The sequence below is a fragment of the Carlito syrichta genome, unplaced genomic scaffold (genome assembly GCF_000164805.1).
Source record: "Carlito syrichta isolate Samal-C Ts95f unplaced genomic scaffold, Tarsius_syrichta-2.0.1 Scaffold106302, whole genome shotgun sequence".
NCBI lineage: Eukaryota > Metazoa > Chordata > Mammalia > Primates > Tarsiidae > Carlito > Carlito syrichta.
Window position 1 is genome coordinate 471178 of NW_007050398.1, and position 21412 is coordinate 492589.

A 21412-nucleotide genomic window follows, 5' to 3' on the forward strand; every position below is an offset into this window, starting at 1 on the left:
ACGGGGTGCCTGCTTCTTCCTGCGTCTCCCGTCTCTGGAATCCTGGCAGCCACCCTGGAAGGCAGGCGCAGAATCAGCCCCGCTTGGCAGAGGCGAAAACTGACGCCCCAAGAGGCATCACTGCTGCCAGCTCTCGTGTGGCTGGAGAGACATGGGGCCCAGTTGGGACCCAAGTAGCTGGCTTCCAGCTCACGATGCTGCCTGGGGGGCACCCGACCTCGGTACAGACGGGGCTGCCGGGCTTCCCCCTTTGATGCTGTCAGCAAGTGTCCTGGTCCCCACGCCTGCCCCACCTCTGGGCATCATCACACGTCACGTGCCATCCATACCCTGCGATGGGTTCCCGCAGTGTGTGGCCTGTCTCTTCTGGTGTTTCCGTTCCGGACCCCTTGTTGCCTTGCTGCGGGTGCAGGTTTCTGGGAGGGAACCTGGGTTTGTGCTCTTAAATGGAATCACTTCAAGTCCCAGGGCAAGTCATCTTCCTAAATACGAAGTTGTCACATCGTTCCCCTCGTGGTGACTTCTGATATGAGATGATGTCTGTGAATGCATTCGGCACGCAGCAGCCACTCAGAAGCTTGTTTGGACACGTGTTTGTGCAAGTGTTTGTAAACTTCCATGTAGCAAGGAACAATGACACGATCTGGTGAGAACAGTGCTGTCCTAGAGACGGCATGATGTCACACACAGCATGGGAAGACTTTTTGACTTTCCTTATTTTGATACTCAGGCAGTGGCTACAGTGAGATTGACTGGGCACTGATTATCTGCCGGGCGTGAACCCCGACCGTCGCCAGTCTTGTTAAAAACGATGGGCCTTTCCTTGCCAGCATGTGGCTACTAAGCTTATGTCCTTGACCTTGGAAAAGTCCACGGACGAGGTCATCATTCCTAAAAGCCTGAGTGTGGGGGGGTCATTTTTAAAGAGAAAGCTACCACGAACTCTGCTGTGGGTCCTGATCATGGAGTGACTCTATTTAGGAAGGTTTTAGTAGAAACACGGAAAGAACAGGGACCCACAGACCCCGAAGCGCTTTGTCTCAAGGAGGCCCTTAGAAGCCAGTCTTCTGAGCTGCGAGTTGGTTGCCGTGTGTGTATCCTGGAGTCCCCAAGAATCACAAAGCAGGATTTAGGCACCTGCTATTTGGCCATTTGTGTCTGTTCCCTTAATATATACAAATAAGCTGGGCACGGTGGCTCACGTCTGTAATCCCAAATACTTGGGAGGCCAAGGTGAGAGGATCACTTGAGGCCAGGAGTTCATGAACATACTGGACAACAGAGCAAGACACTGTCTCAAATAGAAAAAAAATAAACCAGTAGAAATAAACACACAAAACCGATGAGAGTCACTTGGTGTGTTTCCTGCTTGTTTCAGCCCTGGAATACCCCAACCTCGACATCTCAGAGACCACCAGAGACTACTGGGTCATTACAGGTAAGCTCTGCATTGCTGGCTGCCTTCTTCGAGCCAGACTGGAGGGGCAGCCTGCCCTTGCCACTCAGCCATCCTCGTCTCGAATGGGGAGGACCTGAGGGGCCCTGGGCACCTTCAGGGTGGGCACAGAAAGGACTCCACGAGGAGGGAGCGGTGAGGACGCTGAGCAGGGTAGTTTGCCCAGACGTCAGGGACCAAGTTGCAGGTGGAGGGCCGGGCCCTCGGCAAAACGGTTGAGAAGGAAAAGCAGAGCAGGGGGCCCTGAGCTGCGACTTCGGGTGGGAGTCAGCAGAAAAGCCCGTGGCCATGCCTGCCACTGTGCTGTTCCTGTGGAAACTCCCTGCAGCATGTGTCGTCATGAGTAAAGTTTGAGTTTAATGCAGCAGCATTGGAGATGTCACAGGCTAGGCTGGGCATGGTGACTCACTCCTGTACTCCTATAATCCCAGTACTTTGGGAGGCTGAGCTGGGAGGATCACTTGAGGCCAGGAATTTGAGAACGGCCTAGGCAACACAGGGAGACCTCATCGCTGTAAAACAATTTTTTTTAAATAGCCGGGCATGGTGGTGTGCATCTATATTCCCAGTTACTCTGGAGGCTGAGGCAGAAGGATCTCATGAGCCCAGGAGGTTGAGGCTGCGGTGAGCCATGATGGTGCCACCCACCGCAGCCTGGGTGGCAAATTGAGACTCTCACTCAAAGAAAAAAAAAAGAGGTAATAGAGCTCCATGGCCCGGCTTGGGTTTGGCTCCTGGAGCTGTGTGAACTTGGACGAGTCATTCTCTTCGGCATCTGTGACATGAGGGCATGACTGCTCCCCCCACACCCCCCACCCAGGGCTGTCGCGAAGGTGGAGAGGGTGAGGATGGTCACACCCTGCTGTGAGTTCTCCGCCCTTGGCGACTGGCTGTGGCATGGCGGCTGGTGGTGGCCTGGTGGCCGGTGGTGACGTGGCTCCCTCATGGGCTGGGTGCCCTCCTGAGCATGTTTTCTGCTTCTGCCCGCAGTGCTGCAGGGTGTGGACAGCTCGCTGGTGGGCACGCGCAACCAGAGCTTTGCGCGGGTCATGGAGCAGCGCCTGGCCCGGCTCTTTGTGATGTCCCAGCAGCAGGGCCGGCGGTTCCGACGCGCCACCACCCTTGGGAGCTATACCGTGCAGGTGGGTGCACACAGGGCCACGGGGCTTCTGCCGATTGGGGGGCTTGTTTTCCCGAGAGGAGAGAGGTGGGTGTGTGCAGCGTCTGTAAAGCAGACCCAGCGGGCCTGGGATCCCCACTGCCCTGAACCCTGGGGTTGATGGTCAAGCCTGTCAGAGCGTGGTGGAGCGTGAGCGCCAGCCTCCTGTACCGCTGCAACTGGCTCGTGAGCGGAGGTCGCAGGACAGAGCTGCACACATGTGGGTGTTTGTGAGACAGAAAGTGGCTGGCAGGCAGGCAGCACCTCATCCCTGTGAGGTGCCATCGTCCCCTGTCCAGGAGCCCGCGAAGTCCAGCCCTCGGTGACTAAGCCTCTCGCCACCCTTCCTTGCAGCTGGGGCTGAAAGGCAGGACGGGTCCTCTGTGCCCGGTCTGTTTCAACAGGCTCGTCGTGGACACCAAGCCCGTGGGGGTGGGGGCCAGGGAGGGCGGCCGACGCTCGCGGTGACCACCCATGGCCCAACCACCTCCACGTGCCAGCTGGAACTCCAGCAGCCAGCCTCGGCCTCGCTGTCAGGCTGTTCCTGGGATGGCAGTGTCCACTTTGCTGGTGCCTGCTGGCCGGAAGTGCCAGGGGTGACCCAGCGATAGGGTGTCAGTGCCCAGCCTCTTGCCTCCCTGCTGCAGAATTCCAAAATGGATGTTTCCCGGCATTTCCAGAGCCTTCCTGCAGAAGGAAGCCTTAGTCTCCCCATGTGGTGATGGGATTAACAATGTACCCCTGAAGGCCACTCCTCCTCTCTCTGGCCCTGCCCAGGTCACCTCCTTGCCTCCAGCCCATCCCTGGCACTCTCAAATACCCAACACACACTTGCCTCTTCTCAGGGTCTGCTTCTGAGGCCAGTCCAGGCTGGCCATCCCAGGGGTGCAGAGTGGGAGCCCCCTGGATACCTTCTGCAGTCCCTGCAGGAGCGGGGCCCCTCTGGCAAATCCCAGCCATCCGTGTATCTTGAAAGCACTCACGTTGCCATGAGAAGCCGTCTCTTGCATGTGTCAGTCTGGTCTCAAAGCACGACTGAGCACAAGACAGCAGATCACAGAAGCGCTCCTGGGAGTGGTCCCTGGGGAGGAGACCTCCCGCTGGAATCCAGCCGAAGACCCCAGGCATGAGAATCCCTGGCTGGTCACCAGCCACGTCCAGGGTGCCCCAGAGACACATCCCATGCACAGTGTCACACGGTCAATGAGGAAGTGTTCTAAAGGGTGCTGTGGCCATCAGCCTGGGCCATCTGCAAGCCACATCCCTGGCGTTGCAACCACCTGTCATTGCCACGCCCCTGACAGAGACGCCAGCCCCTCCGTTCCCAGTGGGGAGCTCAGCCCTTTGTCCTGGGGGAAGTGCCTTTGGTTCTGAGTCTCTGTGGTCCAGGATGACCTCGTCACGAGGTGACACACGGGATCATTTCACCCATGAGTCTCATCCATGGGTTCCATGTGAGCCCTGTCTATAAGCTACGCTTCTCCAAGTGACAAGTAGGAAGTCACAGTGTGAGCTGGGCACCAGCCGACAGGGGAGCGAGGGCCGCCCTACGGTCCCTGTGTTGGTTGTAAACCTAAGAAACCCATCCTGCATGTCCAAGGGCCCCAGGAGATGTTCTCTTCTGCTAAATTTTCCTGCTGCCTGGAACGTCCAAGGGAAGAAGGTTACATCTGTCAATCCCCAGTTTTCAGACGTTTGACATCACCCCGAAAGAAGTCGTGGCACGAGGAATTTGCTGTTAGCTGAACTTGAGAGAAGTGATTAGCTCTCTGGATGATCATTCACCTTCTGTCTGGTCGAACCAACACTCCCTGATGCCTTGCCCGCTAGCGAAAGGAATCACAGGCCCAAGCCTCCCCCAGAAGTTCCCTCTACGTCACACACAGCCTCCTTCCCCCCAGAGGCCTTCCTTCTGGGCTCAGATCGTTTTAAAAGGTGAGCTGCCTGCATGAATATGGAGATTTAGACGTCTAGAATCTAAAGATATTTCTCCAGTTGACATATTTGTAAAATTGAGTCCTAAGAAAAAACTCGTGTGACCAATAAAGTTTTTTAAACGCTTGGCTTCATTTGTGCTCAAAGCAATGCAAGTTTTGACTACCACAAGATGCCGTTTTCACCTACCAGAGACTGGTGAAACGCTACCCTCTGGTGCTGGTGTGAATGCTGTGAAATGGACACTTTCAGACAGAGTCAACGGGCATGACCTTCCTGGAGGGCAAGTGAGGAGTTAGACAAGGACCTCTCAGAGGGTCACAGACTGGTTCCTAGAAGTTCCCCTCGAGGAGAGAGAGGCGAACACGAAGACAAAAGGGCGTGGGCAGTGTCTTCTGGAGGGTCAGAAATGGATCTCATTGGGTACCCTGAGGCAAAGGGGCTCTCTGACCAAACTGGGTTGGGCAAAACTGTATCCTATCGTTTCTTCTTAAAGATGTCCAAAGCCTACTTGCATCCCCAAGCTCTAAAAGGATCTGAAGTAAAGAAAGCCCCTAAATATTGTTCAACAAACTGGTTTCTGAGTTTAAATACCAATAAGACCCCTGTTTTTAATAATCATTTTTAATAATAGCTACATTTCTTCAACATTCTATGATTAACATTATCAAACTCACAAAAAAGTTTTAAAAACCACATGGTGAACACCATATACTCATAGCTAGGTTCTGCAGTGAACATTGTGAATGCCATGTTACTGTTTTATAGTTGATAACATGTCAGCTGGGCATGGTGACTCACACCTGTCATCACAGCACTTTGGGAGGTGGAGGTGAGAGGATTGCCTGAGCCCAGGGGTGCGAGACCAGCCTGAGCAACATAGCAAGATCTCGTCTCTGCAATAAATCAAAAAATTAGCCAGGCGTGGTGCTTGTGTATGGTTCCAGCTCCTTGGAAGGCTGAGGCGGAAGGACAGCCTGAGCCCAGCAGGTTGAGGCTGCAGTGGCTGTGAGCATGCCCCTGCACTCCAGCCTGGGCGACAGAGTGAGATTCTGACTCAAAAAAACAAAAGTATCATTTCCATACATGTTCCATAACATACCTTCCAACCCATAGATTGAGGTGAAGTACCATTTCTTGTAAATGGACTCCCACAGCATGTGCTCTTTTGTGTGGAGCTTGTGTACAATGTTTTGGAGACTTACCCATGCTGTTGTGTTATTCAGCAGCTTGTTCACTTTTATTACTGAGTAGTGTTCTGGTGTGAAAGCACTACCACCTATTTATCCATCTTTCTGTTGATGGACACCTGGGCTCTCTTCAGTCTGCAGCCATTGGACAAGGCTGCTAGGAACAGTCTTCTATAACTCCTTTTGAGAACACATGTTTTGCTCTCTCTAGGGTATGCAGGAATGGAATTGCTGGCTCCTGGGTGGGTGCATGTTAGTTCAATATGAAACTGCCATATCTTTCTCCAAAGTGTTTGTGCCATGTGCACTCCCGCCAGCCAGTCATGGCATTCTAGTTGCTCCACGCCCTCATCGACACTTGGTGTTGTCAGTCCTTCTTATGTTAGCCATCCTGGTGGTGTACTTTGGTGTTGTGTGGTTTTAATTTGAATGTCCCCATTGAGCTTATTGGCTACTCAGATGTCTTCCTTTGTGAAATGTCTGATCAAATCTTTTGCCCATTTTTTATTGGGTGTAGTAAGAATTATTGTTTAATTGTTATATATAGTGTATACAAAGTGTACGTGAAATATGCAGAGCTTAAAGAGCACTGATAAGGAGAACTCACAACCGCAGGGGTATGAATGTGGCCCTTCCCTTACCCAGGAGCTTCCAGGTGTCTTCTCTAACAACACCCCTTCCCTCCCTTCAGAGTTGAGCGTGATCTTCCATTTTGTATTAAATCATTCTCTGGTTTTCTGTGTAGACTTTACCACGTGTGTGTCCCTGAGTAGTACACTGTGTAGTGTGTCTGTTTTTGGGTTTCATATTCCGTGATGTCTTCCTTTTGCCCAACAGTCGGCTTGTGTGTCCATCCCTGTGGATACTGACAGTCATCAGGCCTTCATTTTCACGACTCGACAGTCTTCTTCGCAAGGCTGCACATAGCTCACGTATCCAGCCTACCATTCATGACTCCAATTTCCCTTCACATAAACAGTGATGGTTCATTTCTGTAATCTCCTCTAACATCCTAGGAAACGCATAATCTTTAATATACACTTTGGAAAATACTAGCCTATCGCGTTTATCAGTTGTTAATTGCAACAGCAAAAAGTTGATAACCCACATGTTCAGTAATCAAGTGAGTTGGATTTACCAGGCATGCACCCAGTAGAACATTAATTCATGTTTTTGTCTTTATGATTATCAGTTTTTAATTATAATAGTACAAAATTAGTAACAACCTCAATGTCTGATAATAAAGGATTTGTTAAATAAGTTTAGGTGATGCATCGAAATGCCATGTAGAAATAAACATTTATGCTTTTGTTATATTTAAGGTCCTTTAAAGATTCAAGTGAAAATTGTAAGATATTATGTATAGACTATGATGGCTAATTTTATAAAAATAATTTTAAAAGGTTTGCGTGGGGAAAAAAAATAGAAGCTAGTACTGTAAAATGATAAAAGTAATTCGCTTGGGGTGAGGGGATTATAGACTGCTTTTATTTTATTTCATTTCTTGATGCTTTTTCGTATTTTAAAATTCTTCTATATTGAATATATATGACTTTTAGAGTCAAAAAAAGCAAAGATATTATTTTAGAGAAATAACTTTGATTTCCAAGTGCTTTTATCAGAGATCTTTTGAATTGCAGCCATATAAGTTAATTTTGGGGGCTTTCTGAAGTTGAAAGCCTTGTTTGAGAATAATCTAACGTACCCTGAATTAAACATGGAGGCCTTTTTTCAAACGAGGTCAGGGTTTTATGGAGGCTGGGTGTCTGCAGTTCGTGCTTCCTTCTTCAGCCTCAAACTGCTCTTTCCAGACATCCATGTTTAAAAGCCCTTTCTTCTCCCCCCAGTCTCCTGCTCCCTAAAATACTGGGTGGAGGGAGGCACGCAAAGCTTGGCACCTACTGCATGCGTTGTGGGTCTGGCTAGCCACGGAAGCCTCCACGGCCAGGTGAGGAGCACCCAGGAGCCAGCGGGGTCAGTGCAGGATGACCTGTAAACTCTCGGCCTCTCTTTCCCCGCAAGATGGTGAAGATGCAGCGTGTGCCCGGCCCCAAGGACCCAGTGGAGCTGACCTACTACACCCTGTACAACGGGAAGCCTCTGCTGGGCACCGCCGCGGCCAAGATCCTGAGCACCATCGACTCCCAGAGGATGGCCCTGACCCTACACCATGTCGTCCTGCTGCAAGCTGACCGTAAGGGCACAGCCGCGTGTCTCATGCCATGGCGTGCTTCCTGCAAAGGGGGGCGATTTCCCTGATGCATGTCAGGGGTCTCGGAGCTCTCAGCACTTTTCCTCTGGGAAGGCTGGTCCGTCAGTCGGCTGTGTCTCCCGTGCTGTCTGAAGCAGGTTTCGGGCAAAGGGCGGGGCTGGGATGTTGGAGAGATGGGAATGCGAGCACTCTGCCCCGAGTCCTCCCTGCTCTCCTCCTCGGTGTGACAGTCACCCTGGCTGAGACTGTTTTTGTGTGGTGGGGACTTGAGGACGGACACATGCTTACAGAGCTGTGCATGCCCTGCACTGAGGGCTGGGCCAGGATGGGTGGGCGAGGCCTGGTTCTGCCTTCAGGAAGAAGCGAGGGGGGCCCACGCAGTCGCAGTGGGATGTGAGACAGGAAGGCCCATGGTGCAGGCTTCGTGTGCCTGGCAGGGACCTCGGGAAAGGCCGAGCGGGGTGTGGAGGGGATCAGAAGGGGCAGCCACCTCTGTGGACACCCTCCGCCCGCCGCCATCCCTGGGTTTTCTCCTGTTCTACCCTCACTGGGGCAACACTCACTCAGAGCCGAACTGCAGGAAGGGAAACTGAGGCTCAGAAGAGTTAGAGGGCCTGCTCAGCATGGCAGAACAAGGGCTTGGTAGTCAAGACACGAGGTTGGGTCTGTCTGTGCGAACCTGTGTAGTTCACTGTTACTCGCTGAGATTTCAGCAGGTGGTGGGAGGGACGTGTGCCAGGGGACCCCCCAAAACCTGGAATTACCTTTGAAGGGCGGGCCCCTTGTAGTCCAGGCTTCCCCTGCTAGGTGAGTGTTCCAGGAACCCATCGGCATCCATGCACCAGCTAGTGTTGTTGTGAGAGGCTGTGAGAGGCTTCGGGGAATTTTTTTGGAGACTTTTCGATGCATTTGCCCATTTCCCGATGAGTGATTGAAGCTCACACCTGCCCCCACCATGCCGAGTGCTCACAGTTTATGCCCCCAAACGGCATGACCCCGTGCCCCACCCTCCCTGTTCACCCAGTCTCACCTCCAGCGACTCTTTTGTGTTTCCCCTGAGGAAAAAAGCCCTCCAAGGGCTGATGTGGAAGCGGCGAAACAAGAAACGGCAGAAACACTCAAAGGCATCCAAATGGACGAGTCCAAAAACTGTATTGCTCAGTGGACAAAGCATTTCGATCGGTATATTGCCTCAAAAGGAGAGGACTTTGAGGGTGGCTGAAGTTTAGACACGCAGGAGTGAATGCACCGTGTTTCGTGGCGAAGAGACCCGGAGGTGTGACTGGAGTGGGGAAGGCACAGTGCGTGGGGGCCTCGGCCTCCAGTGACCGGGAGGGAGGTGGCCACAGCAGGTCTCTGAGCTGGGAGCAAGGCCATTGGAACTGTCTTTGTCAGGCTCCAGGCTAGTCGGGCTCCAGGGCCTGGGATGGGAGGAGGCAGGAGGCCGCAGGGCCCATGGGAAGGCTCTGTGGTGTCCCTGGCACTGGGGACCCAAAGCTAGAAGGGTGGGGAGTGCACAAAGCTGGGAGACTGTGGTGGAAAGTTGGGTCTCTGGCAACACGCTGGCATAGAAGACCGTCAAGGCACCACCCATGGGCTTCTGCGCGAATGTTCACACCCGTGACACCGTGTTGTCTGAGCTCCTGGAGAGCCTGGCAGCCTCCTCTTGTGCCCTCCGAGGGACGCTTGCCTCCAGGGTCTGGACTGCGTGATGCCCCACGGGCCAGCCTGTTCTCACAGACCTGCCTTCCAAGGGTGGCGCTGGCCACTGCCCTCTTGACTCTGAAGTTCTTAACTGAGACCCTCCTCCTCTGCCCCCCACCACCCTGTGGGCTCAGCCTCGCCTCTGACGCCCGCCTCCCCTCTCTGTCTGTGAGCCCTCCTGCTGGGTCCCCCAGGGTCCTGTTTACCTGTTATCTCCTCGTGTGGGGAATACATCGTAGATGGGGGACGGAGGAGAGGGAGGGGAACCCATGGCAGAACCCAGCAGGGGATGGAGGTGCTGAGGGTGACAGAGAAGGACAGGCAAGGCTCATGCGGGGTCAGGGCGGAGGACAAGACCGTGATTCTGGACGTGGTGGAGGAGGAGGGCATCCCGGGGACCCAGGGTGACCTGGGCGCTGACCTGAGCCCTGGGAGTGCTTGTGGAGGGTCAGAGGGTGTAGGACAGAGGGTTGGGGGACTGGGCTGGGCCGGTAGGGCTGGAGCCGAGATTTGAGTCTAGATGTGCATGGTGACATCCCACAAACAGTGACACGTAGAGCCAAGGAAGTGGGTGAGGACCACGAGAGGGAACCAGAGGAGGAAGGAGAGACCGAGTGCTGGGTCCACACGGGGCACACGAGAGCTGGCAATGGACGCTGACCAGGAGGCGGGTGGTGGGAGGAGGGTGGGGACGGCCCTCATGGAACGGGGGAGCCGCCACACCAGACTGTGTCCGAGGGGGATGGCAGCAGATGGGGTCTGGCACCACAGAGCTCGTGGCCTTGGCAGGAGAGAAGGGCGTGGGAGGGACAGCAGGGTGGGGGTGAGCCCTGACTGCTGGGAGGTGGCAAGGGGCACGGGGCCAGTGTTTGGCAGATGCTGGCTGGGGTGCCACCTGGCGGGAGACGTGACAACATGCAGGGAGTCACGGGGTCACGGGAGCAGAGCCCTGAGTGGACGGGATGGGGACGTGGGGCCTTCTGCTATGTGATGGCGAGGCAGAGGGGCCGGCGGAGGGCGTCTGAGAACACAGAGCAGCTCTCACAGGCTGCCGGAAGACAGGCTGCTGCCTCCGCCGTGGCCCTCAATACTGGTCCAGCCCGTTTCTCCCCGTCTCCTGAGCCTGGAGGCACCCATCCCTCACCTCAGCGCCCCTGGGCACCCTTGCCCCTCACGGAAGACTTTCCCACCTGGCCTGGGTCCCTCTGTGCCATCTCGTGTCCCAGTGGCCCACGACTTTGGCCGGTCTGTGCAGCCTCCTTGCTGGATCCCTCTGCCAGGCGCAGAGAGAGGCCTGCGGCCAGAGGACACCGTGGCTGGGGAGCAGAGCCAGCAATGTGTGACCTTGCTCAGCCCTCCCTCACGCTCACTAGCAGCACAACTTGTGCTCAAGGAGTCAGCGTCTCTGACCTTCATTTTCCTCCTCTGCAAAATGGGAACATGAAAACACCACCCCGCCGGGCCACCCGGGGAGCTGAGAGGGGCTGTCCAGCGCCTGTTGAGCGCATGGCACGTGGCAGCAGAAGGTCTCCTCTGTCTATGGGGGGAGTGATGCAGGGCGGGAACCCCAAAACTGGCCCCGCCTGAGAGGCCGGTGGGTTCTTGGCTTCACATAAGAATTCACAGCGAGCCGATGAGGTGAAGTGACAGCAAGTTGGCTGAAAGAGAAGAGGAGAGGGAGGAATGCTCCCCGTAGACAGGGCAGCTGGAGTGAATTTTGAACGGATTCCTTCTCCCTTCCACATGTGCTCTGTGTGACGATCATGTGCTCCTTGTGTAGGTAATTTGGACCCTTTGACTTCCTTCCTATTGACACATACGTGTGTGTGCATGTGTGTGTGTATGCACGTAAACACGTACCTCCACCCATGTGTGTTAGCTCAGAGCTGACGTAAACTCTGTATTTCAGAGAAATGATCTTTCACAAAAATATCTGAGTTCCTGGGGCTGTTTCCTCACCTGCAAATCGGGGTAAGAGCAGCACGCAGGCAGGGACTGTTACACGCCTGCATGTGGCGGGCACGCAGGACACGTTGTCTTCTCTTCCTGTCTGTGCCCCTCTGGAATCCCCGCGGTGTGAGGCCTGCCCCTCCCTTCTGTCCTGTGGACGTGGCATGGCACCAGCCAATGCTGGCCGAGCCGGACTCTTCTCTGACCAGTTGATGAATGTATTGATGTGTGGGGATGAATCTGTTTTTCCCCTTTAGATAGGCATGAGGGGATTTCACATGTTGTGCCAAGAGGAACGCATGCCCAAACAGCAAAACTGGGGGAAAGCAGGATGTACACGTTTCATTCTTGCTCATGAAGACTGTGGGTATCTATTTATCTGTTTGTTGAGGGCATACAGCAAAGCACGATGTATATTTCCTCCCTCAGCATAGAGTAGCCCAGCCAAAAAGAGGCATATTGATATTTTTCACAGAAGCCCTAAGCTTTAAAACATGCTAATGATGTAAGACTCACTCGTAAATACTGAATTACTAAAAGCAGGAGCAATGAAGTGTTTAATGTCAACAGAGCCCCATTATCTAATGAGCTGCTTTCAGGAGCTAATAACGTGGTTAATCCCTGATGGGCAAAGGCCGGGCGTGGAAGCTCCTGTGTGCGAACCACGCCTGAGCCTGAGGCCGGCGGGGTGAGAGGCAGGCCTTGGCTCGTGGCCTGGAGTTGGGTGGTGAAGTCGGAGCCGGGCGCCTCGGTGGGCCTCACCCGGGCGCTGACAGGTGGGGCCTTCATACTCCAGGGTCTGAGAGGCTCAGGAGGACCAAGCCATGCCACCCGTGGCCATGAGACCAGATGGCCAGCACATGGGTTGAAAATCCAGACTGCAGCTCCCACGGGCCAGGCCTCCTGCTGATTGACCAACTCGCTGTCCTGCAGGGGCACCTGTCGGGAGCCCGTGTCTGTGTCCTTAACCTGAGACTGAGCACCGACTGCGTGCCCAGCCCTGGGGCAGGTGCTGGGATGCAGCCTTAAGCATGGGAGCTGCCCCTGCCCCTTGGCTTGTACATTCTCACGGAGGGGCGGGGAGACAGACCCAAACCACGTCAGATGGTGACACGTGCGCTGAGCCTGGCCACTCCTTGCAGCGGAGTGGGGGCTGCCACGTGGGCATCACCTGGGAGCCGGCTGGGAAGGTGGGATCACAGGACCCCAGCCCCCACCCTCCGTGAGCCCACCTCTGGACAGGACCCCAGGGACTGGTGTGCACATGACAGTCCGGGAAGCGCTGCTTTAGAGGAAGACTGCATAGGCCAAGGTGGGCAGGGAATTCCTGGGACGGGGGCCCTGAGGCAGTGGGGGAGGGAGCCGTGTGAACACCCAGGCCAAAAGCGTCCAGGTGCAGGTGGAGTCCGTGCAAAGACCCTGTGTCAGGAGCACACCTGTGTGTTTGAGGACAGCAGGGGCGGTAGGACTGTAGCGGAATGAGTTCAGGGACGAGCAGGAGGCTGTGAGGCGAGGAGGCTGGGAGGTGGGGACAGATCACTCAGGGTCTTGCAAAAGGAGCAGACTCTGGCTCCTGCTCTGAATGCGGCCAGGGCCTCTGCAGGGTTTTGAACAGAGGAACGTCAGATGTGACATTCTGCCAGGTGGTGAACAGACCGTCGGGGACAAGGGGCAGGAGGAGGGTCCCTGCATGGTCAGGCGAGGGGTCTGGCTGCGTGGAACGCAGCTGGAGCGGGGGAGAGCCAGGACTAAAGCCAGCCTGGGTGCGTGTTGTGGGTGACGGGGACGGTGTGTTGATGGGTCAGATGTCGGGTGAGAAAGGTCAGTGTCGACGCCAAGGTCATAGACCGGGCAGCAGAGGGTCGGGCTGCCGGTTGTGGGGTGAGGAATGTCTCCAGGAGAGCAGGTTGGGGTTGAGAGCCGGGATCTGGACTTCACAACGTGGCAGCCATGTGGCATGTCCACTGGAGACTGAGCTGGCGACTGGATGTGCAAGAGGAGTCCAGGTGGCGTCTCAGCTGGAGACAGGCACGTGTGCGTGACTGCAGCCCCACTCTGGTGGCATTTAAGCCGGGAGTCCTGAGGTCACCCTGGGAGTGAGGCCAGCTGGGCCGCGTGTCAGACGGTGTCACCCAGCTGAGGCAGGCGCTTGCTGCTGCCTGGCCCGCCACCATGGACCCACATTCAGCCAGCTCAGCCACGCCTGTACTGACTTCAGTCCCCGGCGTGGTCAAGGCCCACCTGCCCCCAGAGTCTCCTCCTCTGGCCTCCCCCAGACCCCACTCCCTCCCCACCAACCGCCGCTTGGTCGCTGTCCTGTCTGCGCCACTGCCGGGACCCAGTGGCTCTGTGAGTGGAATGACGTTGTTTCCCAGAGCCCCACCCGTGACCTCTCCTTACATTTCCCTGACCCAACTTGCCAAGAGGCTGAAGGGTCTGCTCAGTGACCCCACACACCCATCAGTGGAGCCTCCTCTAGCCTGTTCCTCCTCCCCTCGTCCACAGCCCACCTTGGGTCTCAATGCAGTTCCAGGTGAGTCGTGGCACTGGTGGGTTTCACCCCGCACACAGAGTGTGCGTGTCCTGGACTGGAGCTCAGTGTTCATGAGGTCTCAGGTGAAACAGACTTCAGTGAGATCCACAGATCTCAAGCACACGGCGTGATGGGCGAGGGCAAACGTGGCCACCTGTGTGGTCCGGGCCCTGCTGCCCGCCCAGGTCACTCATTCCAACCCAGCCCCGACCACCTCTGTCCTGACATCACCTTCCCTCTCCCCACGGGTACTGTGGTGACTCTAGTCTCTGCTCCAGTTCTGAGCATGGCCCTGCCCCTGCTACTAGACGGAGGCAGCCCTGGCCTCCACCAGCTGGGCTGGGGAGACCACCCGCCCACATGACGTCTCACCCCTCAGCCCCTCGCAGGCTGACTTCATGACGCCATTCCGTCATGGCTCCCCACTCTCGCCTCCTGACTCCGCAGTCACTTCCAACCCTCAGATTTCTTTCCTCGGTTTCTCTTTTGACCCTGGACCTCCCCACTCGGTCCCAGCACTGGTGGGGAGAACGATCCGTCTTTCTTCGCTCCTCCTCCTGACAACAGCGGAGGCTAGCATTTGGTGAGCAGCTCCCAGGAGCCACACCCGCAGCCCCCCCAGTGAGCCCACTTTACAGACGAGGATGCGAGGCTCCCAGGCCGGGACCCCACAGCTATGGTGGCGGCCCCTCCAGACTCCGTGCTCCCTTTCCTCACAGCTGGGGGCTCGGGGAGCGCGTGCCCTCCGCCGGCTCCCGGTCACGTGCTCCCTGCTGTCTCTCTGCAGCCGTGGTGAAGAACCCACCCAACAACCTGTGGATCATTGCAGCGGTGCTGGCGCCCATCGCCGTGGTCACGGTCATTATCATCATCATCACGGCTGTGCTGTGCAGGAAGAACAAGAACGACTTCAAACCGGACACCATGATCAACCTGCCCCAGAGAGCCAAGGTACGCGGGTGCGATGGGGGGAGGGGGGCTGGGGGGGGCTCTGCCGCCGTGACCCTTGTGGTGGGAGGCCGCTGCGGGCGCCCTGGGAAACATGGTCACATGTCCTGGTATAGAGAGACGCTCTGGCGTCGGGGCTGAGAGGTCACGCTTACCCAAGGGCGCCCCAGCGCTCCACAAGCCGCCACCATCTAGTTCTGATGAGGAAACTGAGGCACAGAAAGGCAGGGCTAGAGAGACCCAAAAGGGACCTTCAAGATCACTGACCAGACTCCCTCCTTGCATGTGGAAGTCCCTCCTTCCAGGCCATACGGTAGGGAAGTGGCAGAGTCGATGGTGGGACTAGGTCTGCCATGGTCTGAATGCTTGTGTCCCCAAAATCCTGACCCCTGGGTGATGGTCTTTGGGGGGTGAGGCCGTGAGGGGGACTCCCCAGGAACGGGATGAGTTTCTTGTCAAGGAGACCTGGAACTCTCTTCCACCCATGTGAGAATGCCGGAGGCTAGCAGCCTCGGCCCAGAAGGCCCTGACCAGAACTGGCCACGGGTGCCTCGCCCCCAGCCTTCCAGCCTCAGAACTGTGAGAAACAAACTCCTTGGTTCAAAGTCTGTGGTGTTTTGCTCCAGCAGTGCCAGCCGACGAAGACAAGGTCTCCTGGCTCCCCACCAAGGCTCACTGAGGGCACAGGAACCCCTCAGACCTCTCCTCGCCCCGTTGGCTGGAGTGGCCCGTCTCTAGCGGCAGCCATGGTGGACAAGTGGGGCTTGACTGGCACCAGCAGACTCCAGCTCGACAGCTCCACCCAAGCCTGTTTGTGGCTCATCCTCCCTCTGTGGTCTCCACAGCTGTGTGCCCTCCACTGTTGGTGACTGGGAGGGACCTGGGCTGGGAGCTCTGAAGGGCTGGCTGTCCAGCTGCATGGCCCTCACGGTCGTCCCTGGGCATACACCAGCTGCAGCGTGAGGTTAGATGGCACCGTCCCATGGGCCGGGTTCATCTAGGTCTGTCCATCACAACTGCCCTGCGAGGGGGTCGTGGCCAGGGAAGATTCCATTCTCCCCATTTGAAGAAGCCCAAGGGAAAGGAGAGACGTGAGGAGTCTCACAGCCACACGGGAGTCTTCCGGCAGCTTCTATACTGAGCCCTACCTGACCTGGCATGTGGCAGGTGGATCTGTTCCAGCCCTGAACCTTGAGCCCCATCTACCCGGCAGGAACAAAGAGGTCCTCCCCCACCACTGTCCCATGAGTGCACCCGCCTCAGAGATGTCCTGGAGGTCCCACATGCCTTGGTTCTTTCTGGGTGGACACCTCGCTTCAGCGAAGGAATTCAAAGGATTTGTGTTGTGGCCAAACCGGTATGCCCGCTGCAAGCCTGAGCTTGGCCCCTGTCTACAAAGGGGCCAACCCTGAAGGATGTTCTGTTTCCGTCAACATGAAGGCAGCTGCTTCCCAGACGTCGCTGGGCGGCAGTGAGACAGGACGCTGGGAATCGCCAAGCAGAGGGAGGAGAAACCCATTCTGGAAGGGGGACTTCATGTCCATCCCAGCTCAGGGACAGCAGGGGCCTTCCAGACACCGCAGAACCCAGCAGAACCCAGCAGCCTCCAAGTCCCTGAAGGCACCCACGCCACACTTAGGTGTACACGGCGTGTCTACATTACAGTTAAGCCAAAGTCCATTCACCTGCTGCGAGGGGAAGCGACGCCTTCTGGCTGGAACACCATCTGAGGCTGGGACTGTGAAGGGTGTGTCTCTCCGAGGCTCCGTGTGTCCCTACCTATATCCCGTGTGTCAAAAGACACCCAGCCGGCATTGGGAACCAGCAGAGTCACATCCCAGGGACTACTGGATCCCCAGCTGTGGGGGGGAGCCGGGCCCGCGTGAAGCTAGTGCCACCCTGACTCCCAAGCCCCCTCATCACAGGATGCCAGGGGGTGGGACCACCTCTCTTTCATGGCCCTTCTGTCGCGACAGCCCCGGAACCGCGGGGCTGGACAGGGGAGAGATGCCCACACCGTCTCCTACAGCCTGTCCTGTGAGCTGAGCTCGGTGAATGCCAAGGGGCCAGGGAGATGAAAGGGTGCCCCTGCCGACGGTGCCTAGACGAGAGGATGATGGTCCCAGGCTGCCACATGTCTCGTGCCAGGCTGTGGTGCCCAAGGGCGCCAGGTCTTTCCTGGGACTCGTCCTAGGCTGGCCTGCAGAGGCAGTGGGTGTGGCCTTCAGGGCAGGAAGGAGGCGGGAACAGCACACCCTTCCCCAGGACGGGGCACCACAGACATGCCTGTGCCCATGCTGTGAGCCAGTCTCCGCAGGCGATGGAGAGTTGGCGACAGGCAGGAGGCCGGGCATCCCGACGTCTCCCCGCCTCTCCCCGCTCACGCCTATTGTGAGCTCTGCTCCTGCTTCCCAGTGTTTCCTTCACAGGGTTGACGAGAACACGGCCCAAGAACACGATAGCCTCGAGAGAAAGTGGCTAGGTCTTCCCCAGACGTGGGCTGGATTCAGAGGCCCATGGTGGTCAGCAGGGACATCCACTGGGGACAGTCCAGCAGCCCCAAGGACAGCCAGCTGTCTCCTCTCCCTCACATCCTGTCTGTTGACCACAGGGAAGGCACTTCACCTCGGTGTGCCTCCGTTTCCCCATCTGTAAAATGGGGACTTGTGATTCCTGTCCCCTCGAACTTTTCGTGGCTTCATGGACGTCTCATGTCATCCCTGCACCTGTAGCATCCGTGAGGCTGGGCCTGCGAACTCCTGGCAGGGGAAGAACTTTTATCCTCAGCCCCAAGCACAGTCCCTGTCATCGGAACAGATGCGAATGGAATGCAGGAGGACGTGGCAGGGGGAGGGCTGAGCAGGCAGGTTCAGTGGGCAAATGAAGGGCCTTGAACGTCGGGCCAGGGAGCCCAGGTACGAGGACACATTCTGAATGCGGGCGTAATGTGGCAGGTGTGGCTTCAAGGGGGGCCTGGCAGGGCCAGCAACGAGCCAGAGGCAGGAGACCGTGGATCAGGGCGCTGGGAAGGAAGGCCACCTTCGAGACATGGCTCAGAAGACAAACCCACCGGGGACCTGCTGGCCAGTGGGTGGGGCACACAAGGGACACCATCAAGGCCGCAGAAGTGCCGTTCCATCTCTCGGGGCACCAGGACGGGGAAGAAAAAGAAGACGCAGTTCGGAAACTCAGCCCCACGTCCGCATCAGAAAGCCACTGCCACCGCGTGGGCCGTGCGTGTCTCCGGGAGGGGGGACCTTGCTTCCCAGGGCACCAGGGACCCACAGCCACAGAGCTGTGTCCGCCTCACACTGGCGCCTGGTCGGATTCAATGAGAGGTCCTGGCCATGCGTCCACCTCTGAAATGGCCAGACATTGCTTTGACAATCACACAAAATGCGTGGAAGTGGCCACGGTCACTTCATGATGTGAGTGACTGGAGTTGGGAGTTCAACGTGCAACGGACGCCTCGCAGGTGATTTTCAAGCAGAAGGTTGAGAGGCCTCTGCCCTGAGAAAGGGAGGACCTGGTCTTGGTCCTTCCGCAATTTGCTGTGTGATCTCGGGCAGCCACGGAGCCTCTCTGTAAAACAAAGACTGCGATGTTTGCCCTGCCCACCTGGTGGGTTTGTCATGAGGAAAAAATGAGGCGCCAGTGTGTTTCATGCCATAAGTGGACATTACACAGGGACTGTCGTGTTCACGACATGGGAGTAAGTGACCTAGCTTGTCCTTCTTAGTCTCTCTCTCTGCACACTCCTCGTTGATCCACACAGGGTGAGGCTGGATAGACCGGGCCACAGTTCTAGCAGGGACTGTCTCATCTGGAGTCCTGTGGAAGGTGGAGCGTCCGGCCACCCTGTGCTCTGCTGGCCCCTAAAAGGCAGAGCCTGAGTTCCAGCCCAGAGGGTCTGAGAGCGACCCCAATGCCTGCTCACCTGGAATGGGATTTGGGAAAAGAAAGACAGCAAGATCGAGCAGGGACCAAGCAGAACACTGGCCTTTCACCCTCGGCCTCCCTGCGAGGGGTGCTGGCTTTGGATCGTGCTCACGGGCACACCTGGCTTATCTTGTGTGCGCGTTTATCACCTCCGCCTTACAGATGGAGACATGGACATGCAGAGAGTTCCAGCGCCACCCCTGAGGTCCCACGTCGGGCTGGAGCTTGAATTTTGGGCCGTGTGTTCAGCTGCCGCGCTTGCTGTCTGCCTGTGCACCGCTGTGGGCTGGGAGGCGGAGCGGCCCCAAGGCGCTGCGTCCACACATGCCTGGGATTTCCTCGCCCCCTATGGGTGCCTACAGGGTCCTGGTCAGAGCGCCTGACGCACTTGGGACCTCAGACACTGTGGTGCACCCGTGCCAGGACGAATTCCGGGAGAGCCACCTGCTTCAGGGAGAGGCTGACTTCAGGGCAAGCCCCCAAACTCCATCTCATCGCTGGTGGTCGCTCAGCTTGCATGGGTGGCACAATCCCCCCATCCCCACCCCGGGATCCATGATGACGCTCCAGGCCTTGGAGGCCAAGTGGATGCCATCGTCTTCATTTCTCAGATGAGGAAAGTGAGGCTCAGAGTTCAAGCCACCTGGCCAAGCCACACCCTTGCTACACAGAAAGCTGAGGTGGGGGGAAGGGGTGGCCAAGGACTCCTAGGCAGGAGGTGACCCAGACCTGTTTAATATCCCCTAGGAGTGCAGTATCAACTGAGTTAAAGCCAGGGCCTAAAATCCTCTGGAAGCCGGATATGGTGGCTCACACGTGCAATCCCAGCACTCTGGGAGGCTGAGGTGGGAGGATTGTTTGAGACCAGGAGTTTGAGACCAGCCTGGGCAAGAAAGCAAGACCCCATCTCTGCAAAATAAAAAATTTAAAAAATTAGCTGAGTTGTGGTAGTGTGTGCCTGTAGTCCCAGCTACTGGAGAGGCCGAGGTGGGAGGATCTCTTGAACCTAAGTGGCTGAAGCTACAGCGAGCTGTGACTGTGACACCACCCTGCAGTCTAGGCAACAGAGCCAGACTCTGGCTCAGTCAAATAATAAAACTAAGATAAAATCTTTGACCGAAGTGAGTTCTTACCACCGTCTGCATCTCGTTGGCACCCTTCATTTCTCCGAGCGCACTTTGCCTATAGAGATTGTGTCTGGGTGGAACTAACACAGATCCCAGCCTTCAGGGACGGCAGTCCTGAGGCTCTGGGTCACCCGGTTCGGCAGAGCTGAGTCTGGTCCCACTAGCCTGGGCGGCCTGTCGTCTGCCACCTGGGAGAGCCTTGCTCTTCGGGAAATGTGACCGCAAACCCTTCCTCTCTGCAGCCCGTGCAAGGCTTCGACTACGCCAAGCAGCACCTGGGACAGCAGGGTGCGGACGAGGAGGTCATCCCCATGACCCAGGAGACGGTGGTGCTCCCACTGCCCATGAGGGACGCCCCCCCAGACAGGGACATGGCGCACGACGGGAGCACCATCAAGACAGCCAGGTCCACTGATACCAGGAAGAGGTAGGCACGGGTGACCCCTGCCCCCAGTCCGCGAGGGAGTAGCTGAGGTGTGGATGGCTCGTGCCCCGGGCTGACCCTGCTGTCCTTGCAAAGTCCACTTCGAGCTCGTGTGAGCATGTGAGAAGGGGACAGCACGAGTGACCACACCTGCTGGGGGGAGCCACATCCTAAGGTTTTACATCTCTGCTGACCACCACAGCAGTGATGTGACTCTCATGCCTGCCGTAACCACCTTGGCACTGATGTCACACTTACATTTTTAGCATATCAAAAGCAGTGCCTTCAAGTAGGCCGTGGTGGCTCACACCTGCAATCCCAGCACATGCGGAGGCTAGTGGGGAGGAGTGTTTGAGTCCAGGAGTTCGAGGCCAGCCTGGAAAACCTAGCAAGACCTTGTCTCTATAAAAATAAAAAAAATTAGCTGGGCATGGTGGTTCCAGCTACTCGGGAGGCTGAGGTGGGAGAATCATCTGAGCCCAGGAGGTCAAGGCTGCGGTGAGCTGTGATCGTGCCACTGCACGCCAGCCTGGGCAACAGAGTGAGACTCTGACTCCAGAAAAAAAAATCAGTGCCTTTGATCCATGATAATTGTATTTTAACTGAGAATTTCTCAAGTGATTTCCATCAAAAGTGTTTATTCAGCTTCTGCTATGGACAGAGAATGTTGACAGGCATGAGAAGTGTGGATGGTTGCTTCCCGACCTCAAGGAGCAGGAGGACACAGAGAGAAGCTGCTGGAACACTGGCAGGGAGGGTGGGAGCCCACAGGGGGTCCGCAGGGGTTCGGAGAAGACAGGAGGGGGAACTGGAGGCTGGGGGGGAGGGCGCCATG

General features: G+C 56.6%; 1 protein-coding gene across 1 annotated transcript in view; it reads left to right on the forward strand.

The window, feature by feature from the left end:
- KIAA1549L (KIAA1549 like) overlaps window positions 1-21412 on the forward strand; it is a 96421-nt gene that overhangs the window by 19852 nt on the left and 55157 nt on the right. Inside the window, exons 10-14 of the mRNA XM_021716851.1 lie at window positions 1379-1438; window positions 2447-2598; window positions 7763-7934; window positions 14927-15090; window positions 20396-20580. Coding sequence (XP_021572526.1) covers window positions 1379-1438; window positions 2447-2598; window positions 7763-7934; window positions 14927-15090; window positions 20396-20580 — 733 coding nt within the window. The remainder of the gene's footprint in view (window positions 1-1378; window positions 1439-2446; window positions 2599-7762; window positions 7935-14926; window positions 15091-20395; window positions 20581-21412) is intronic.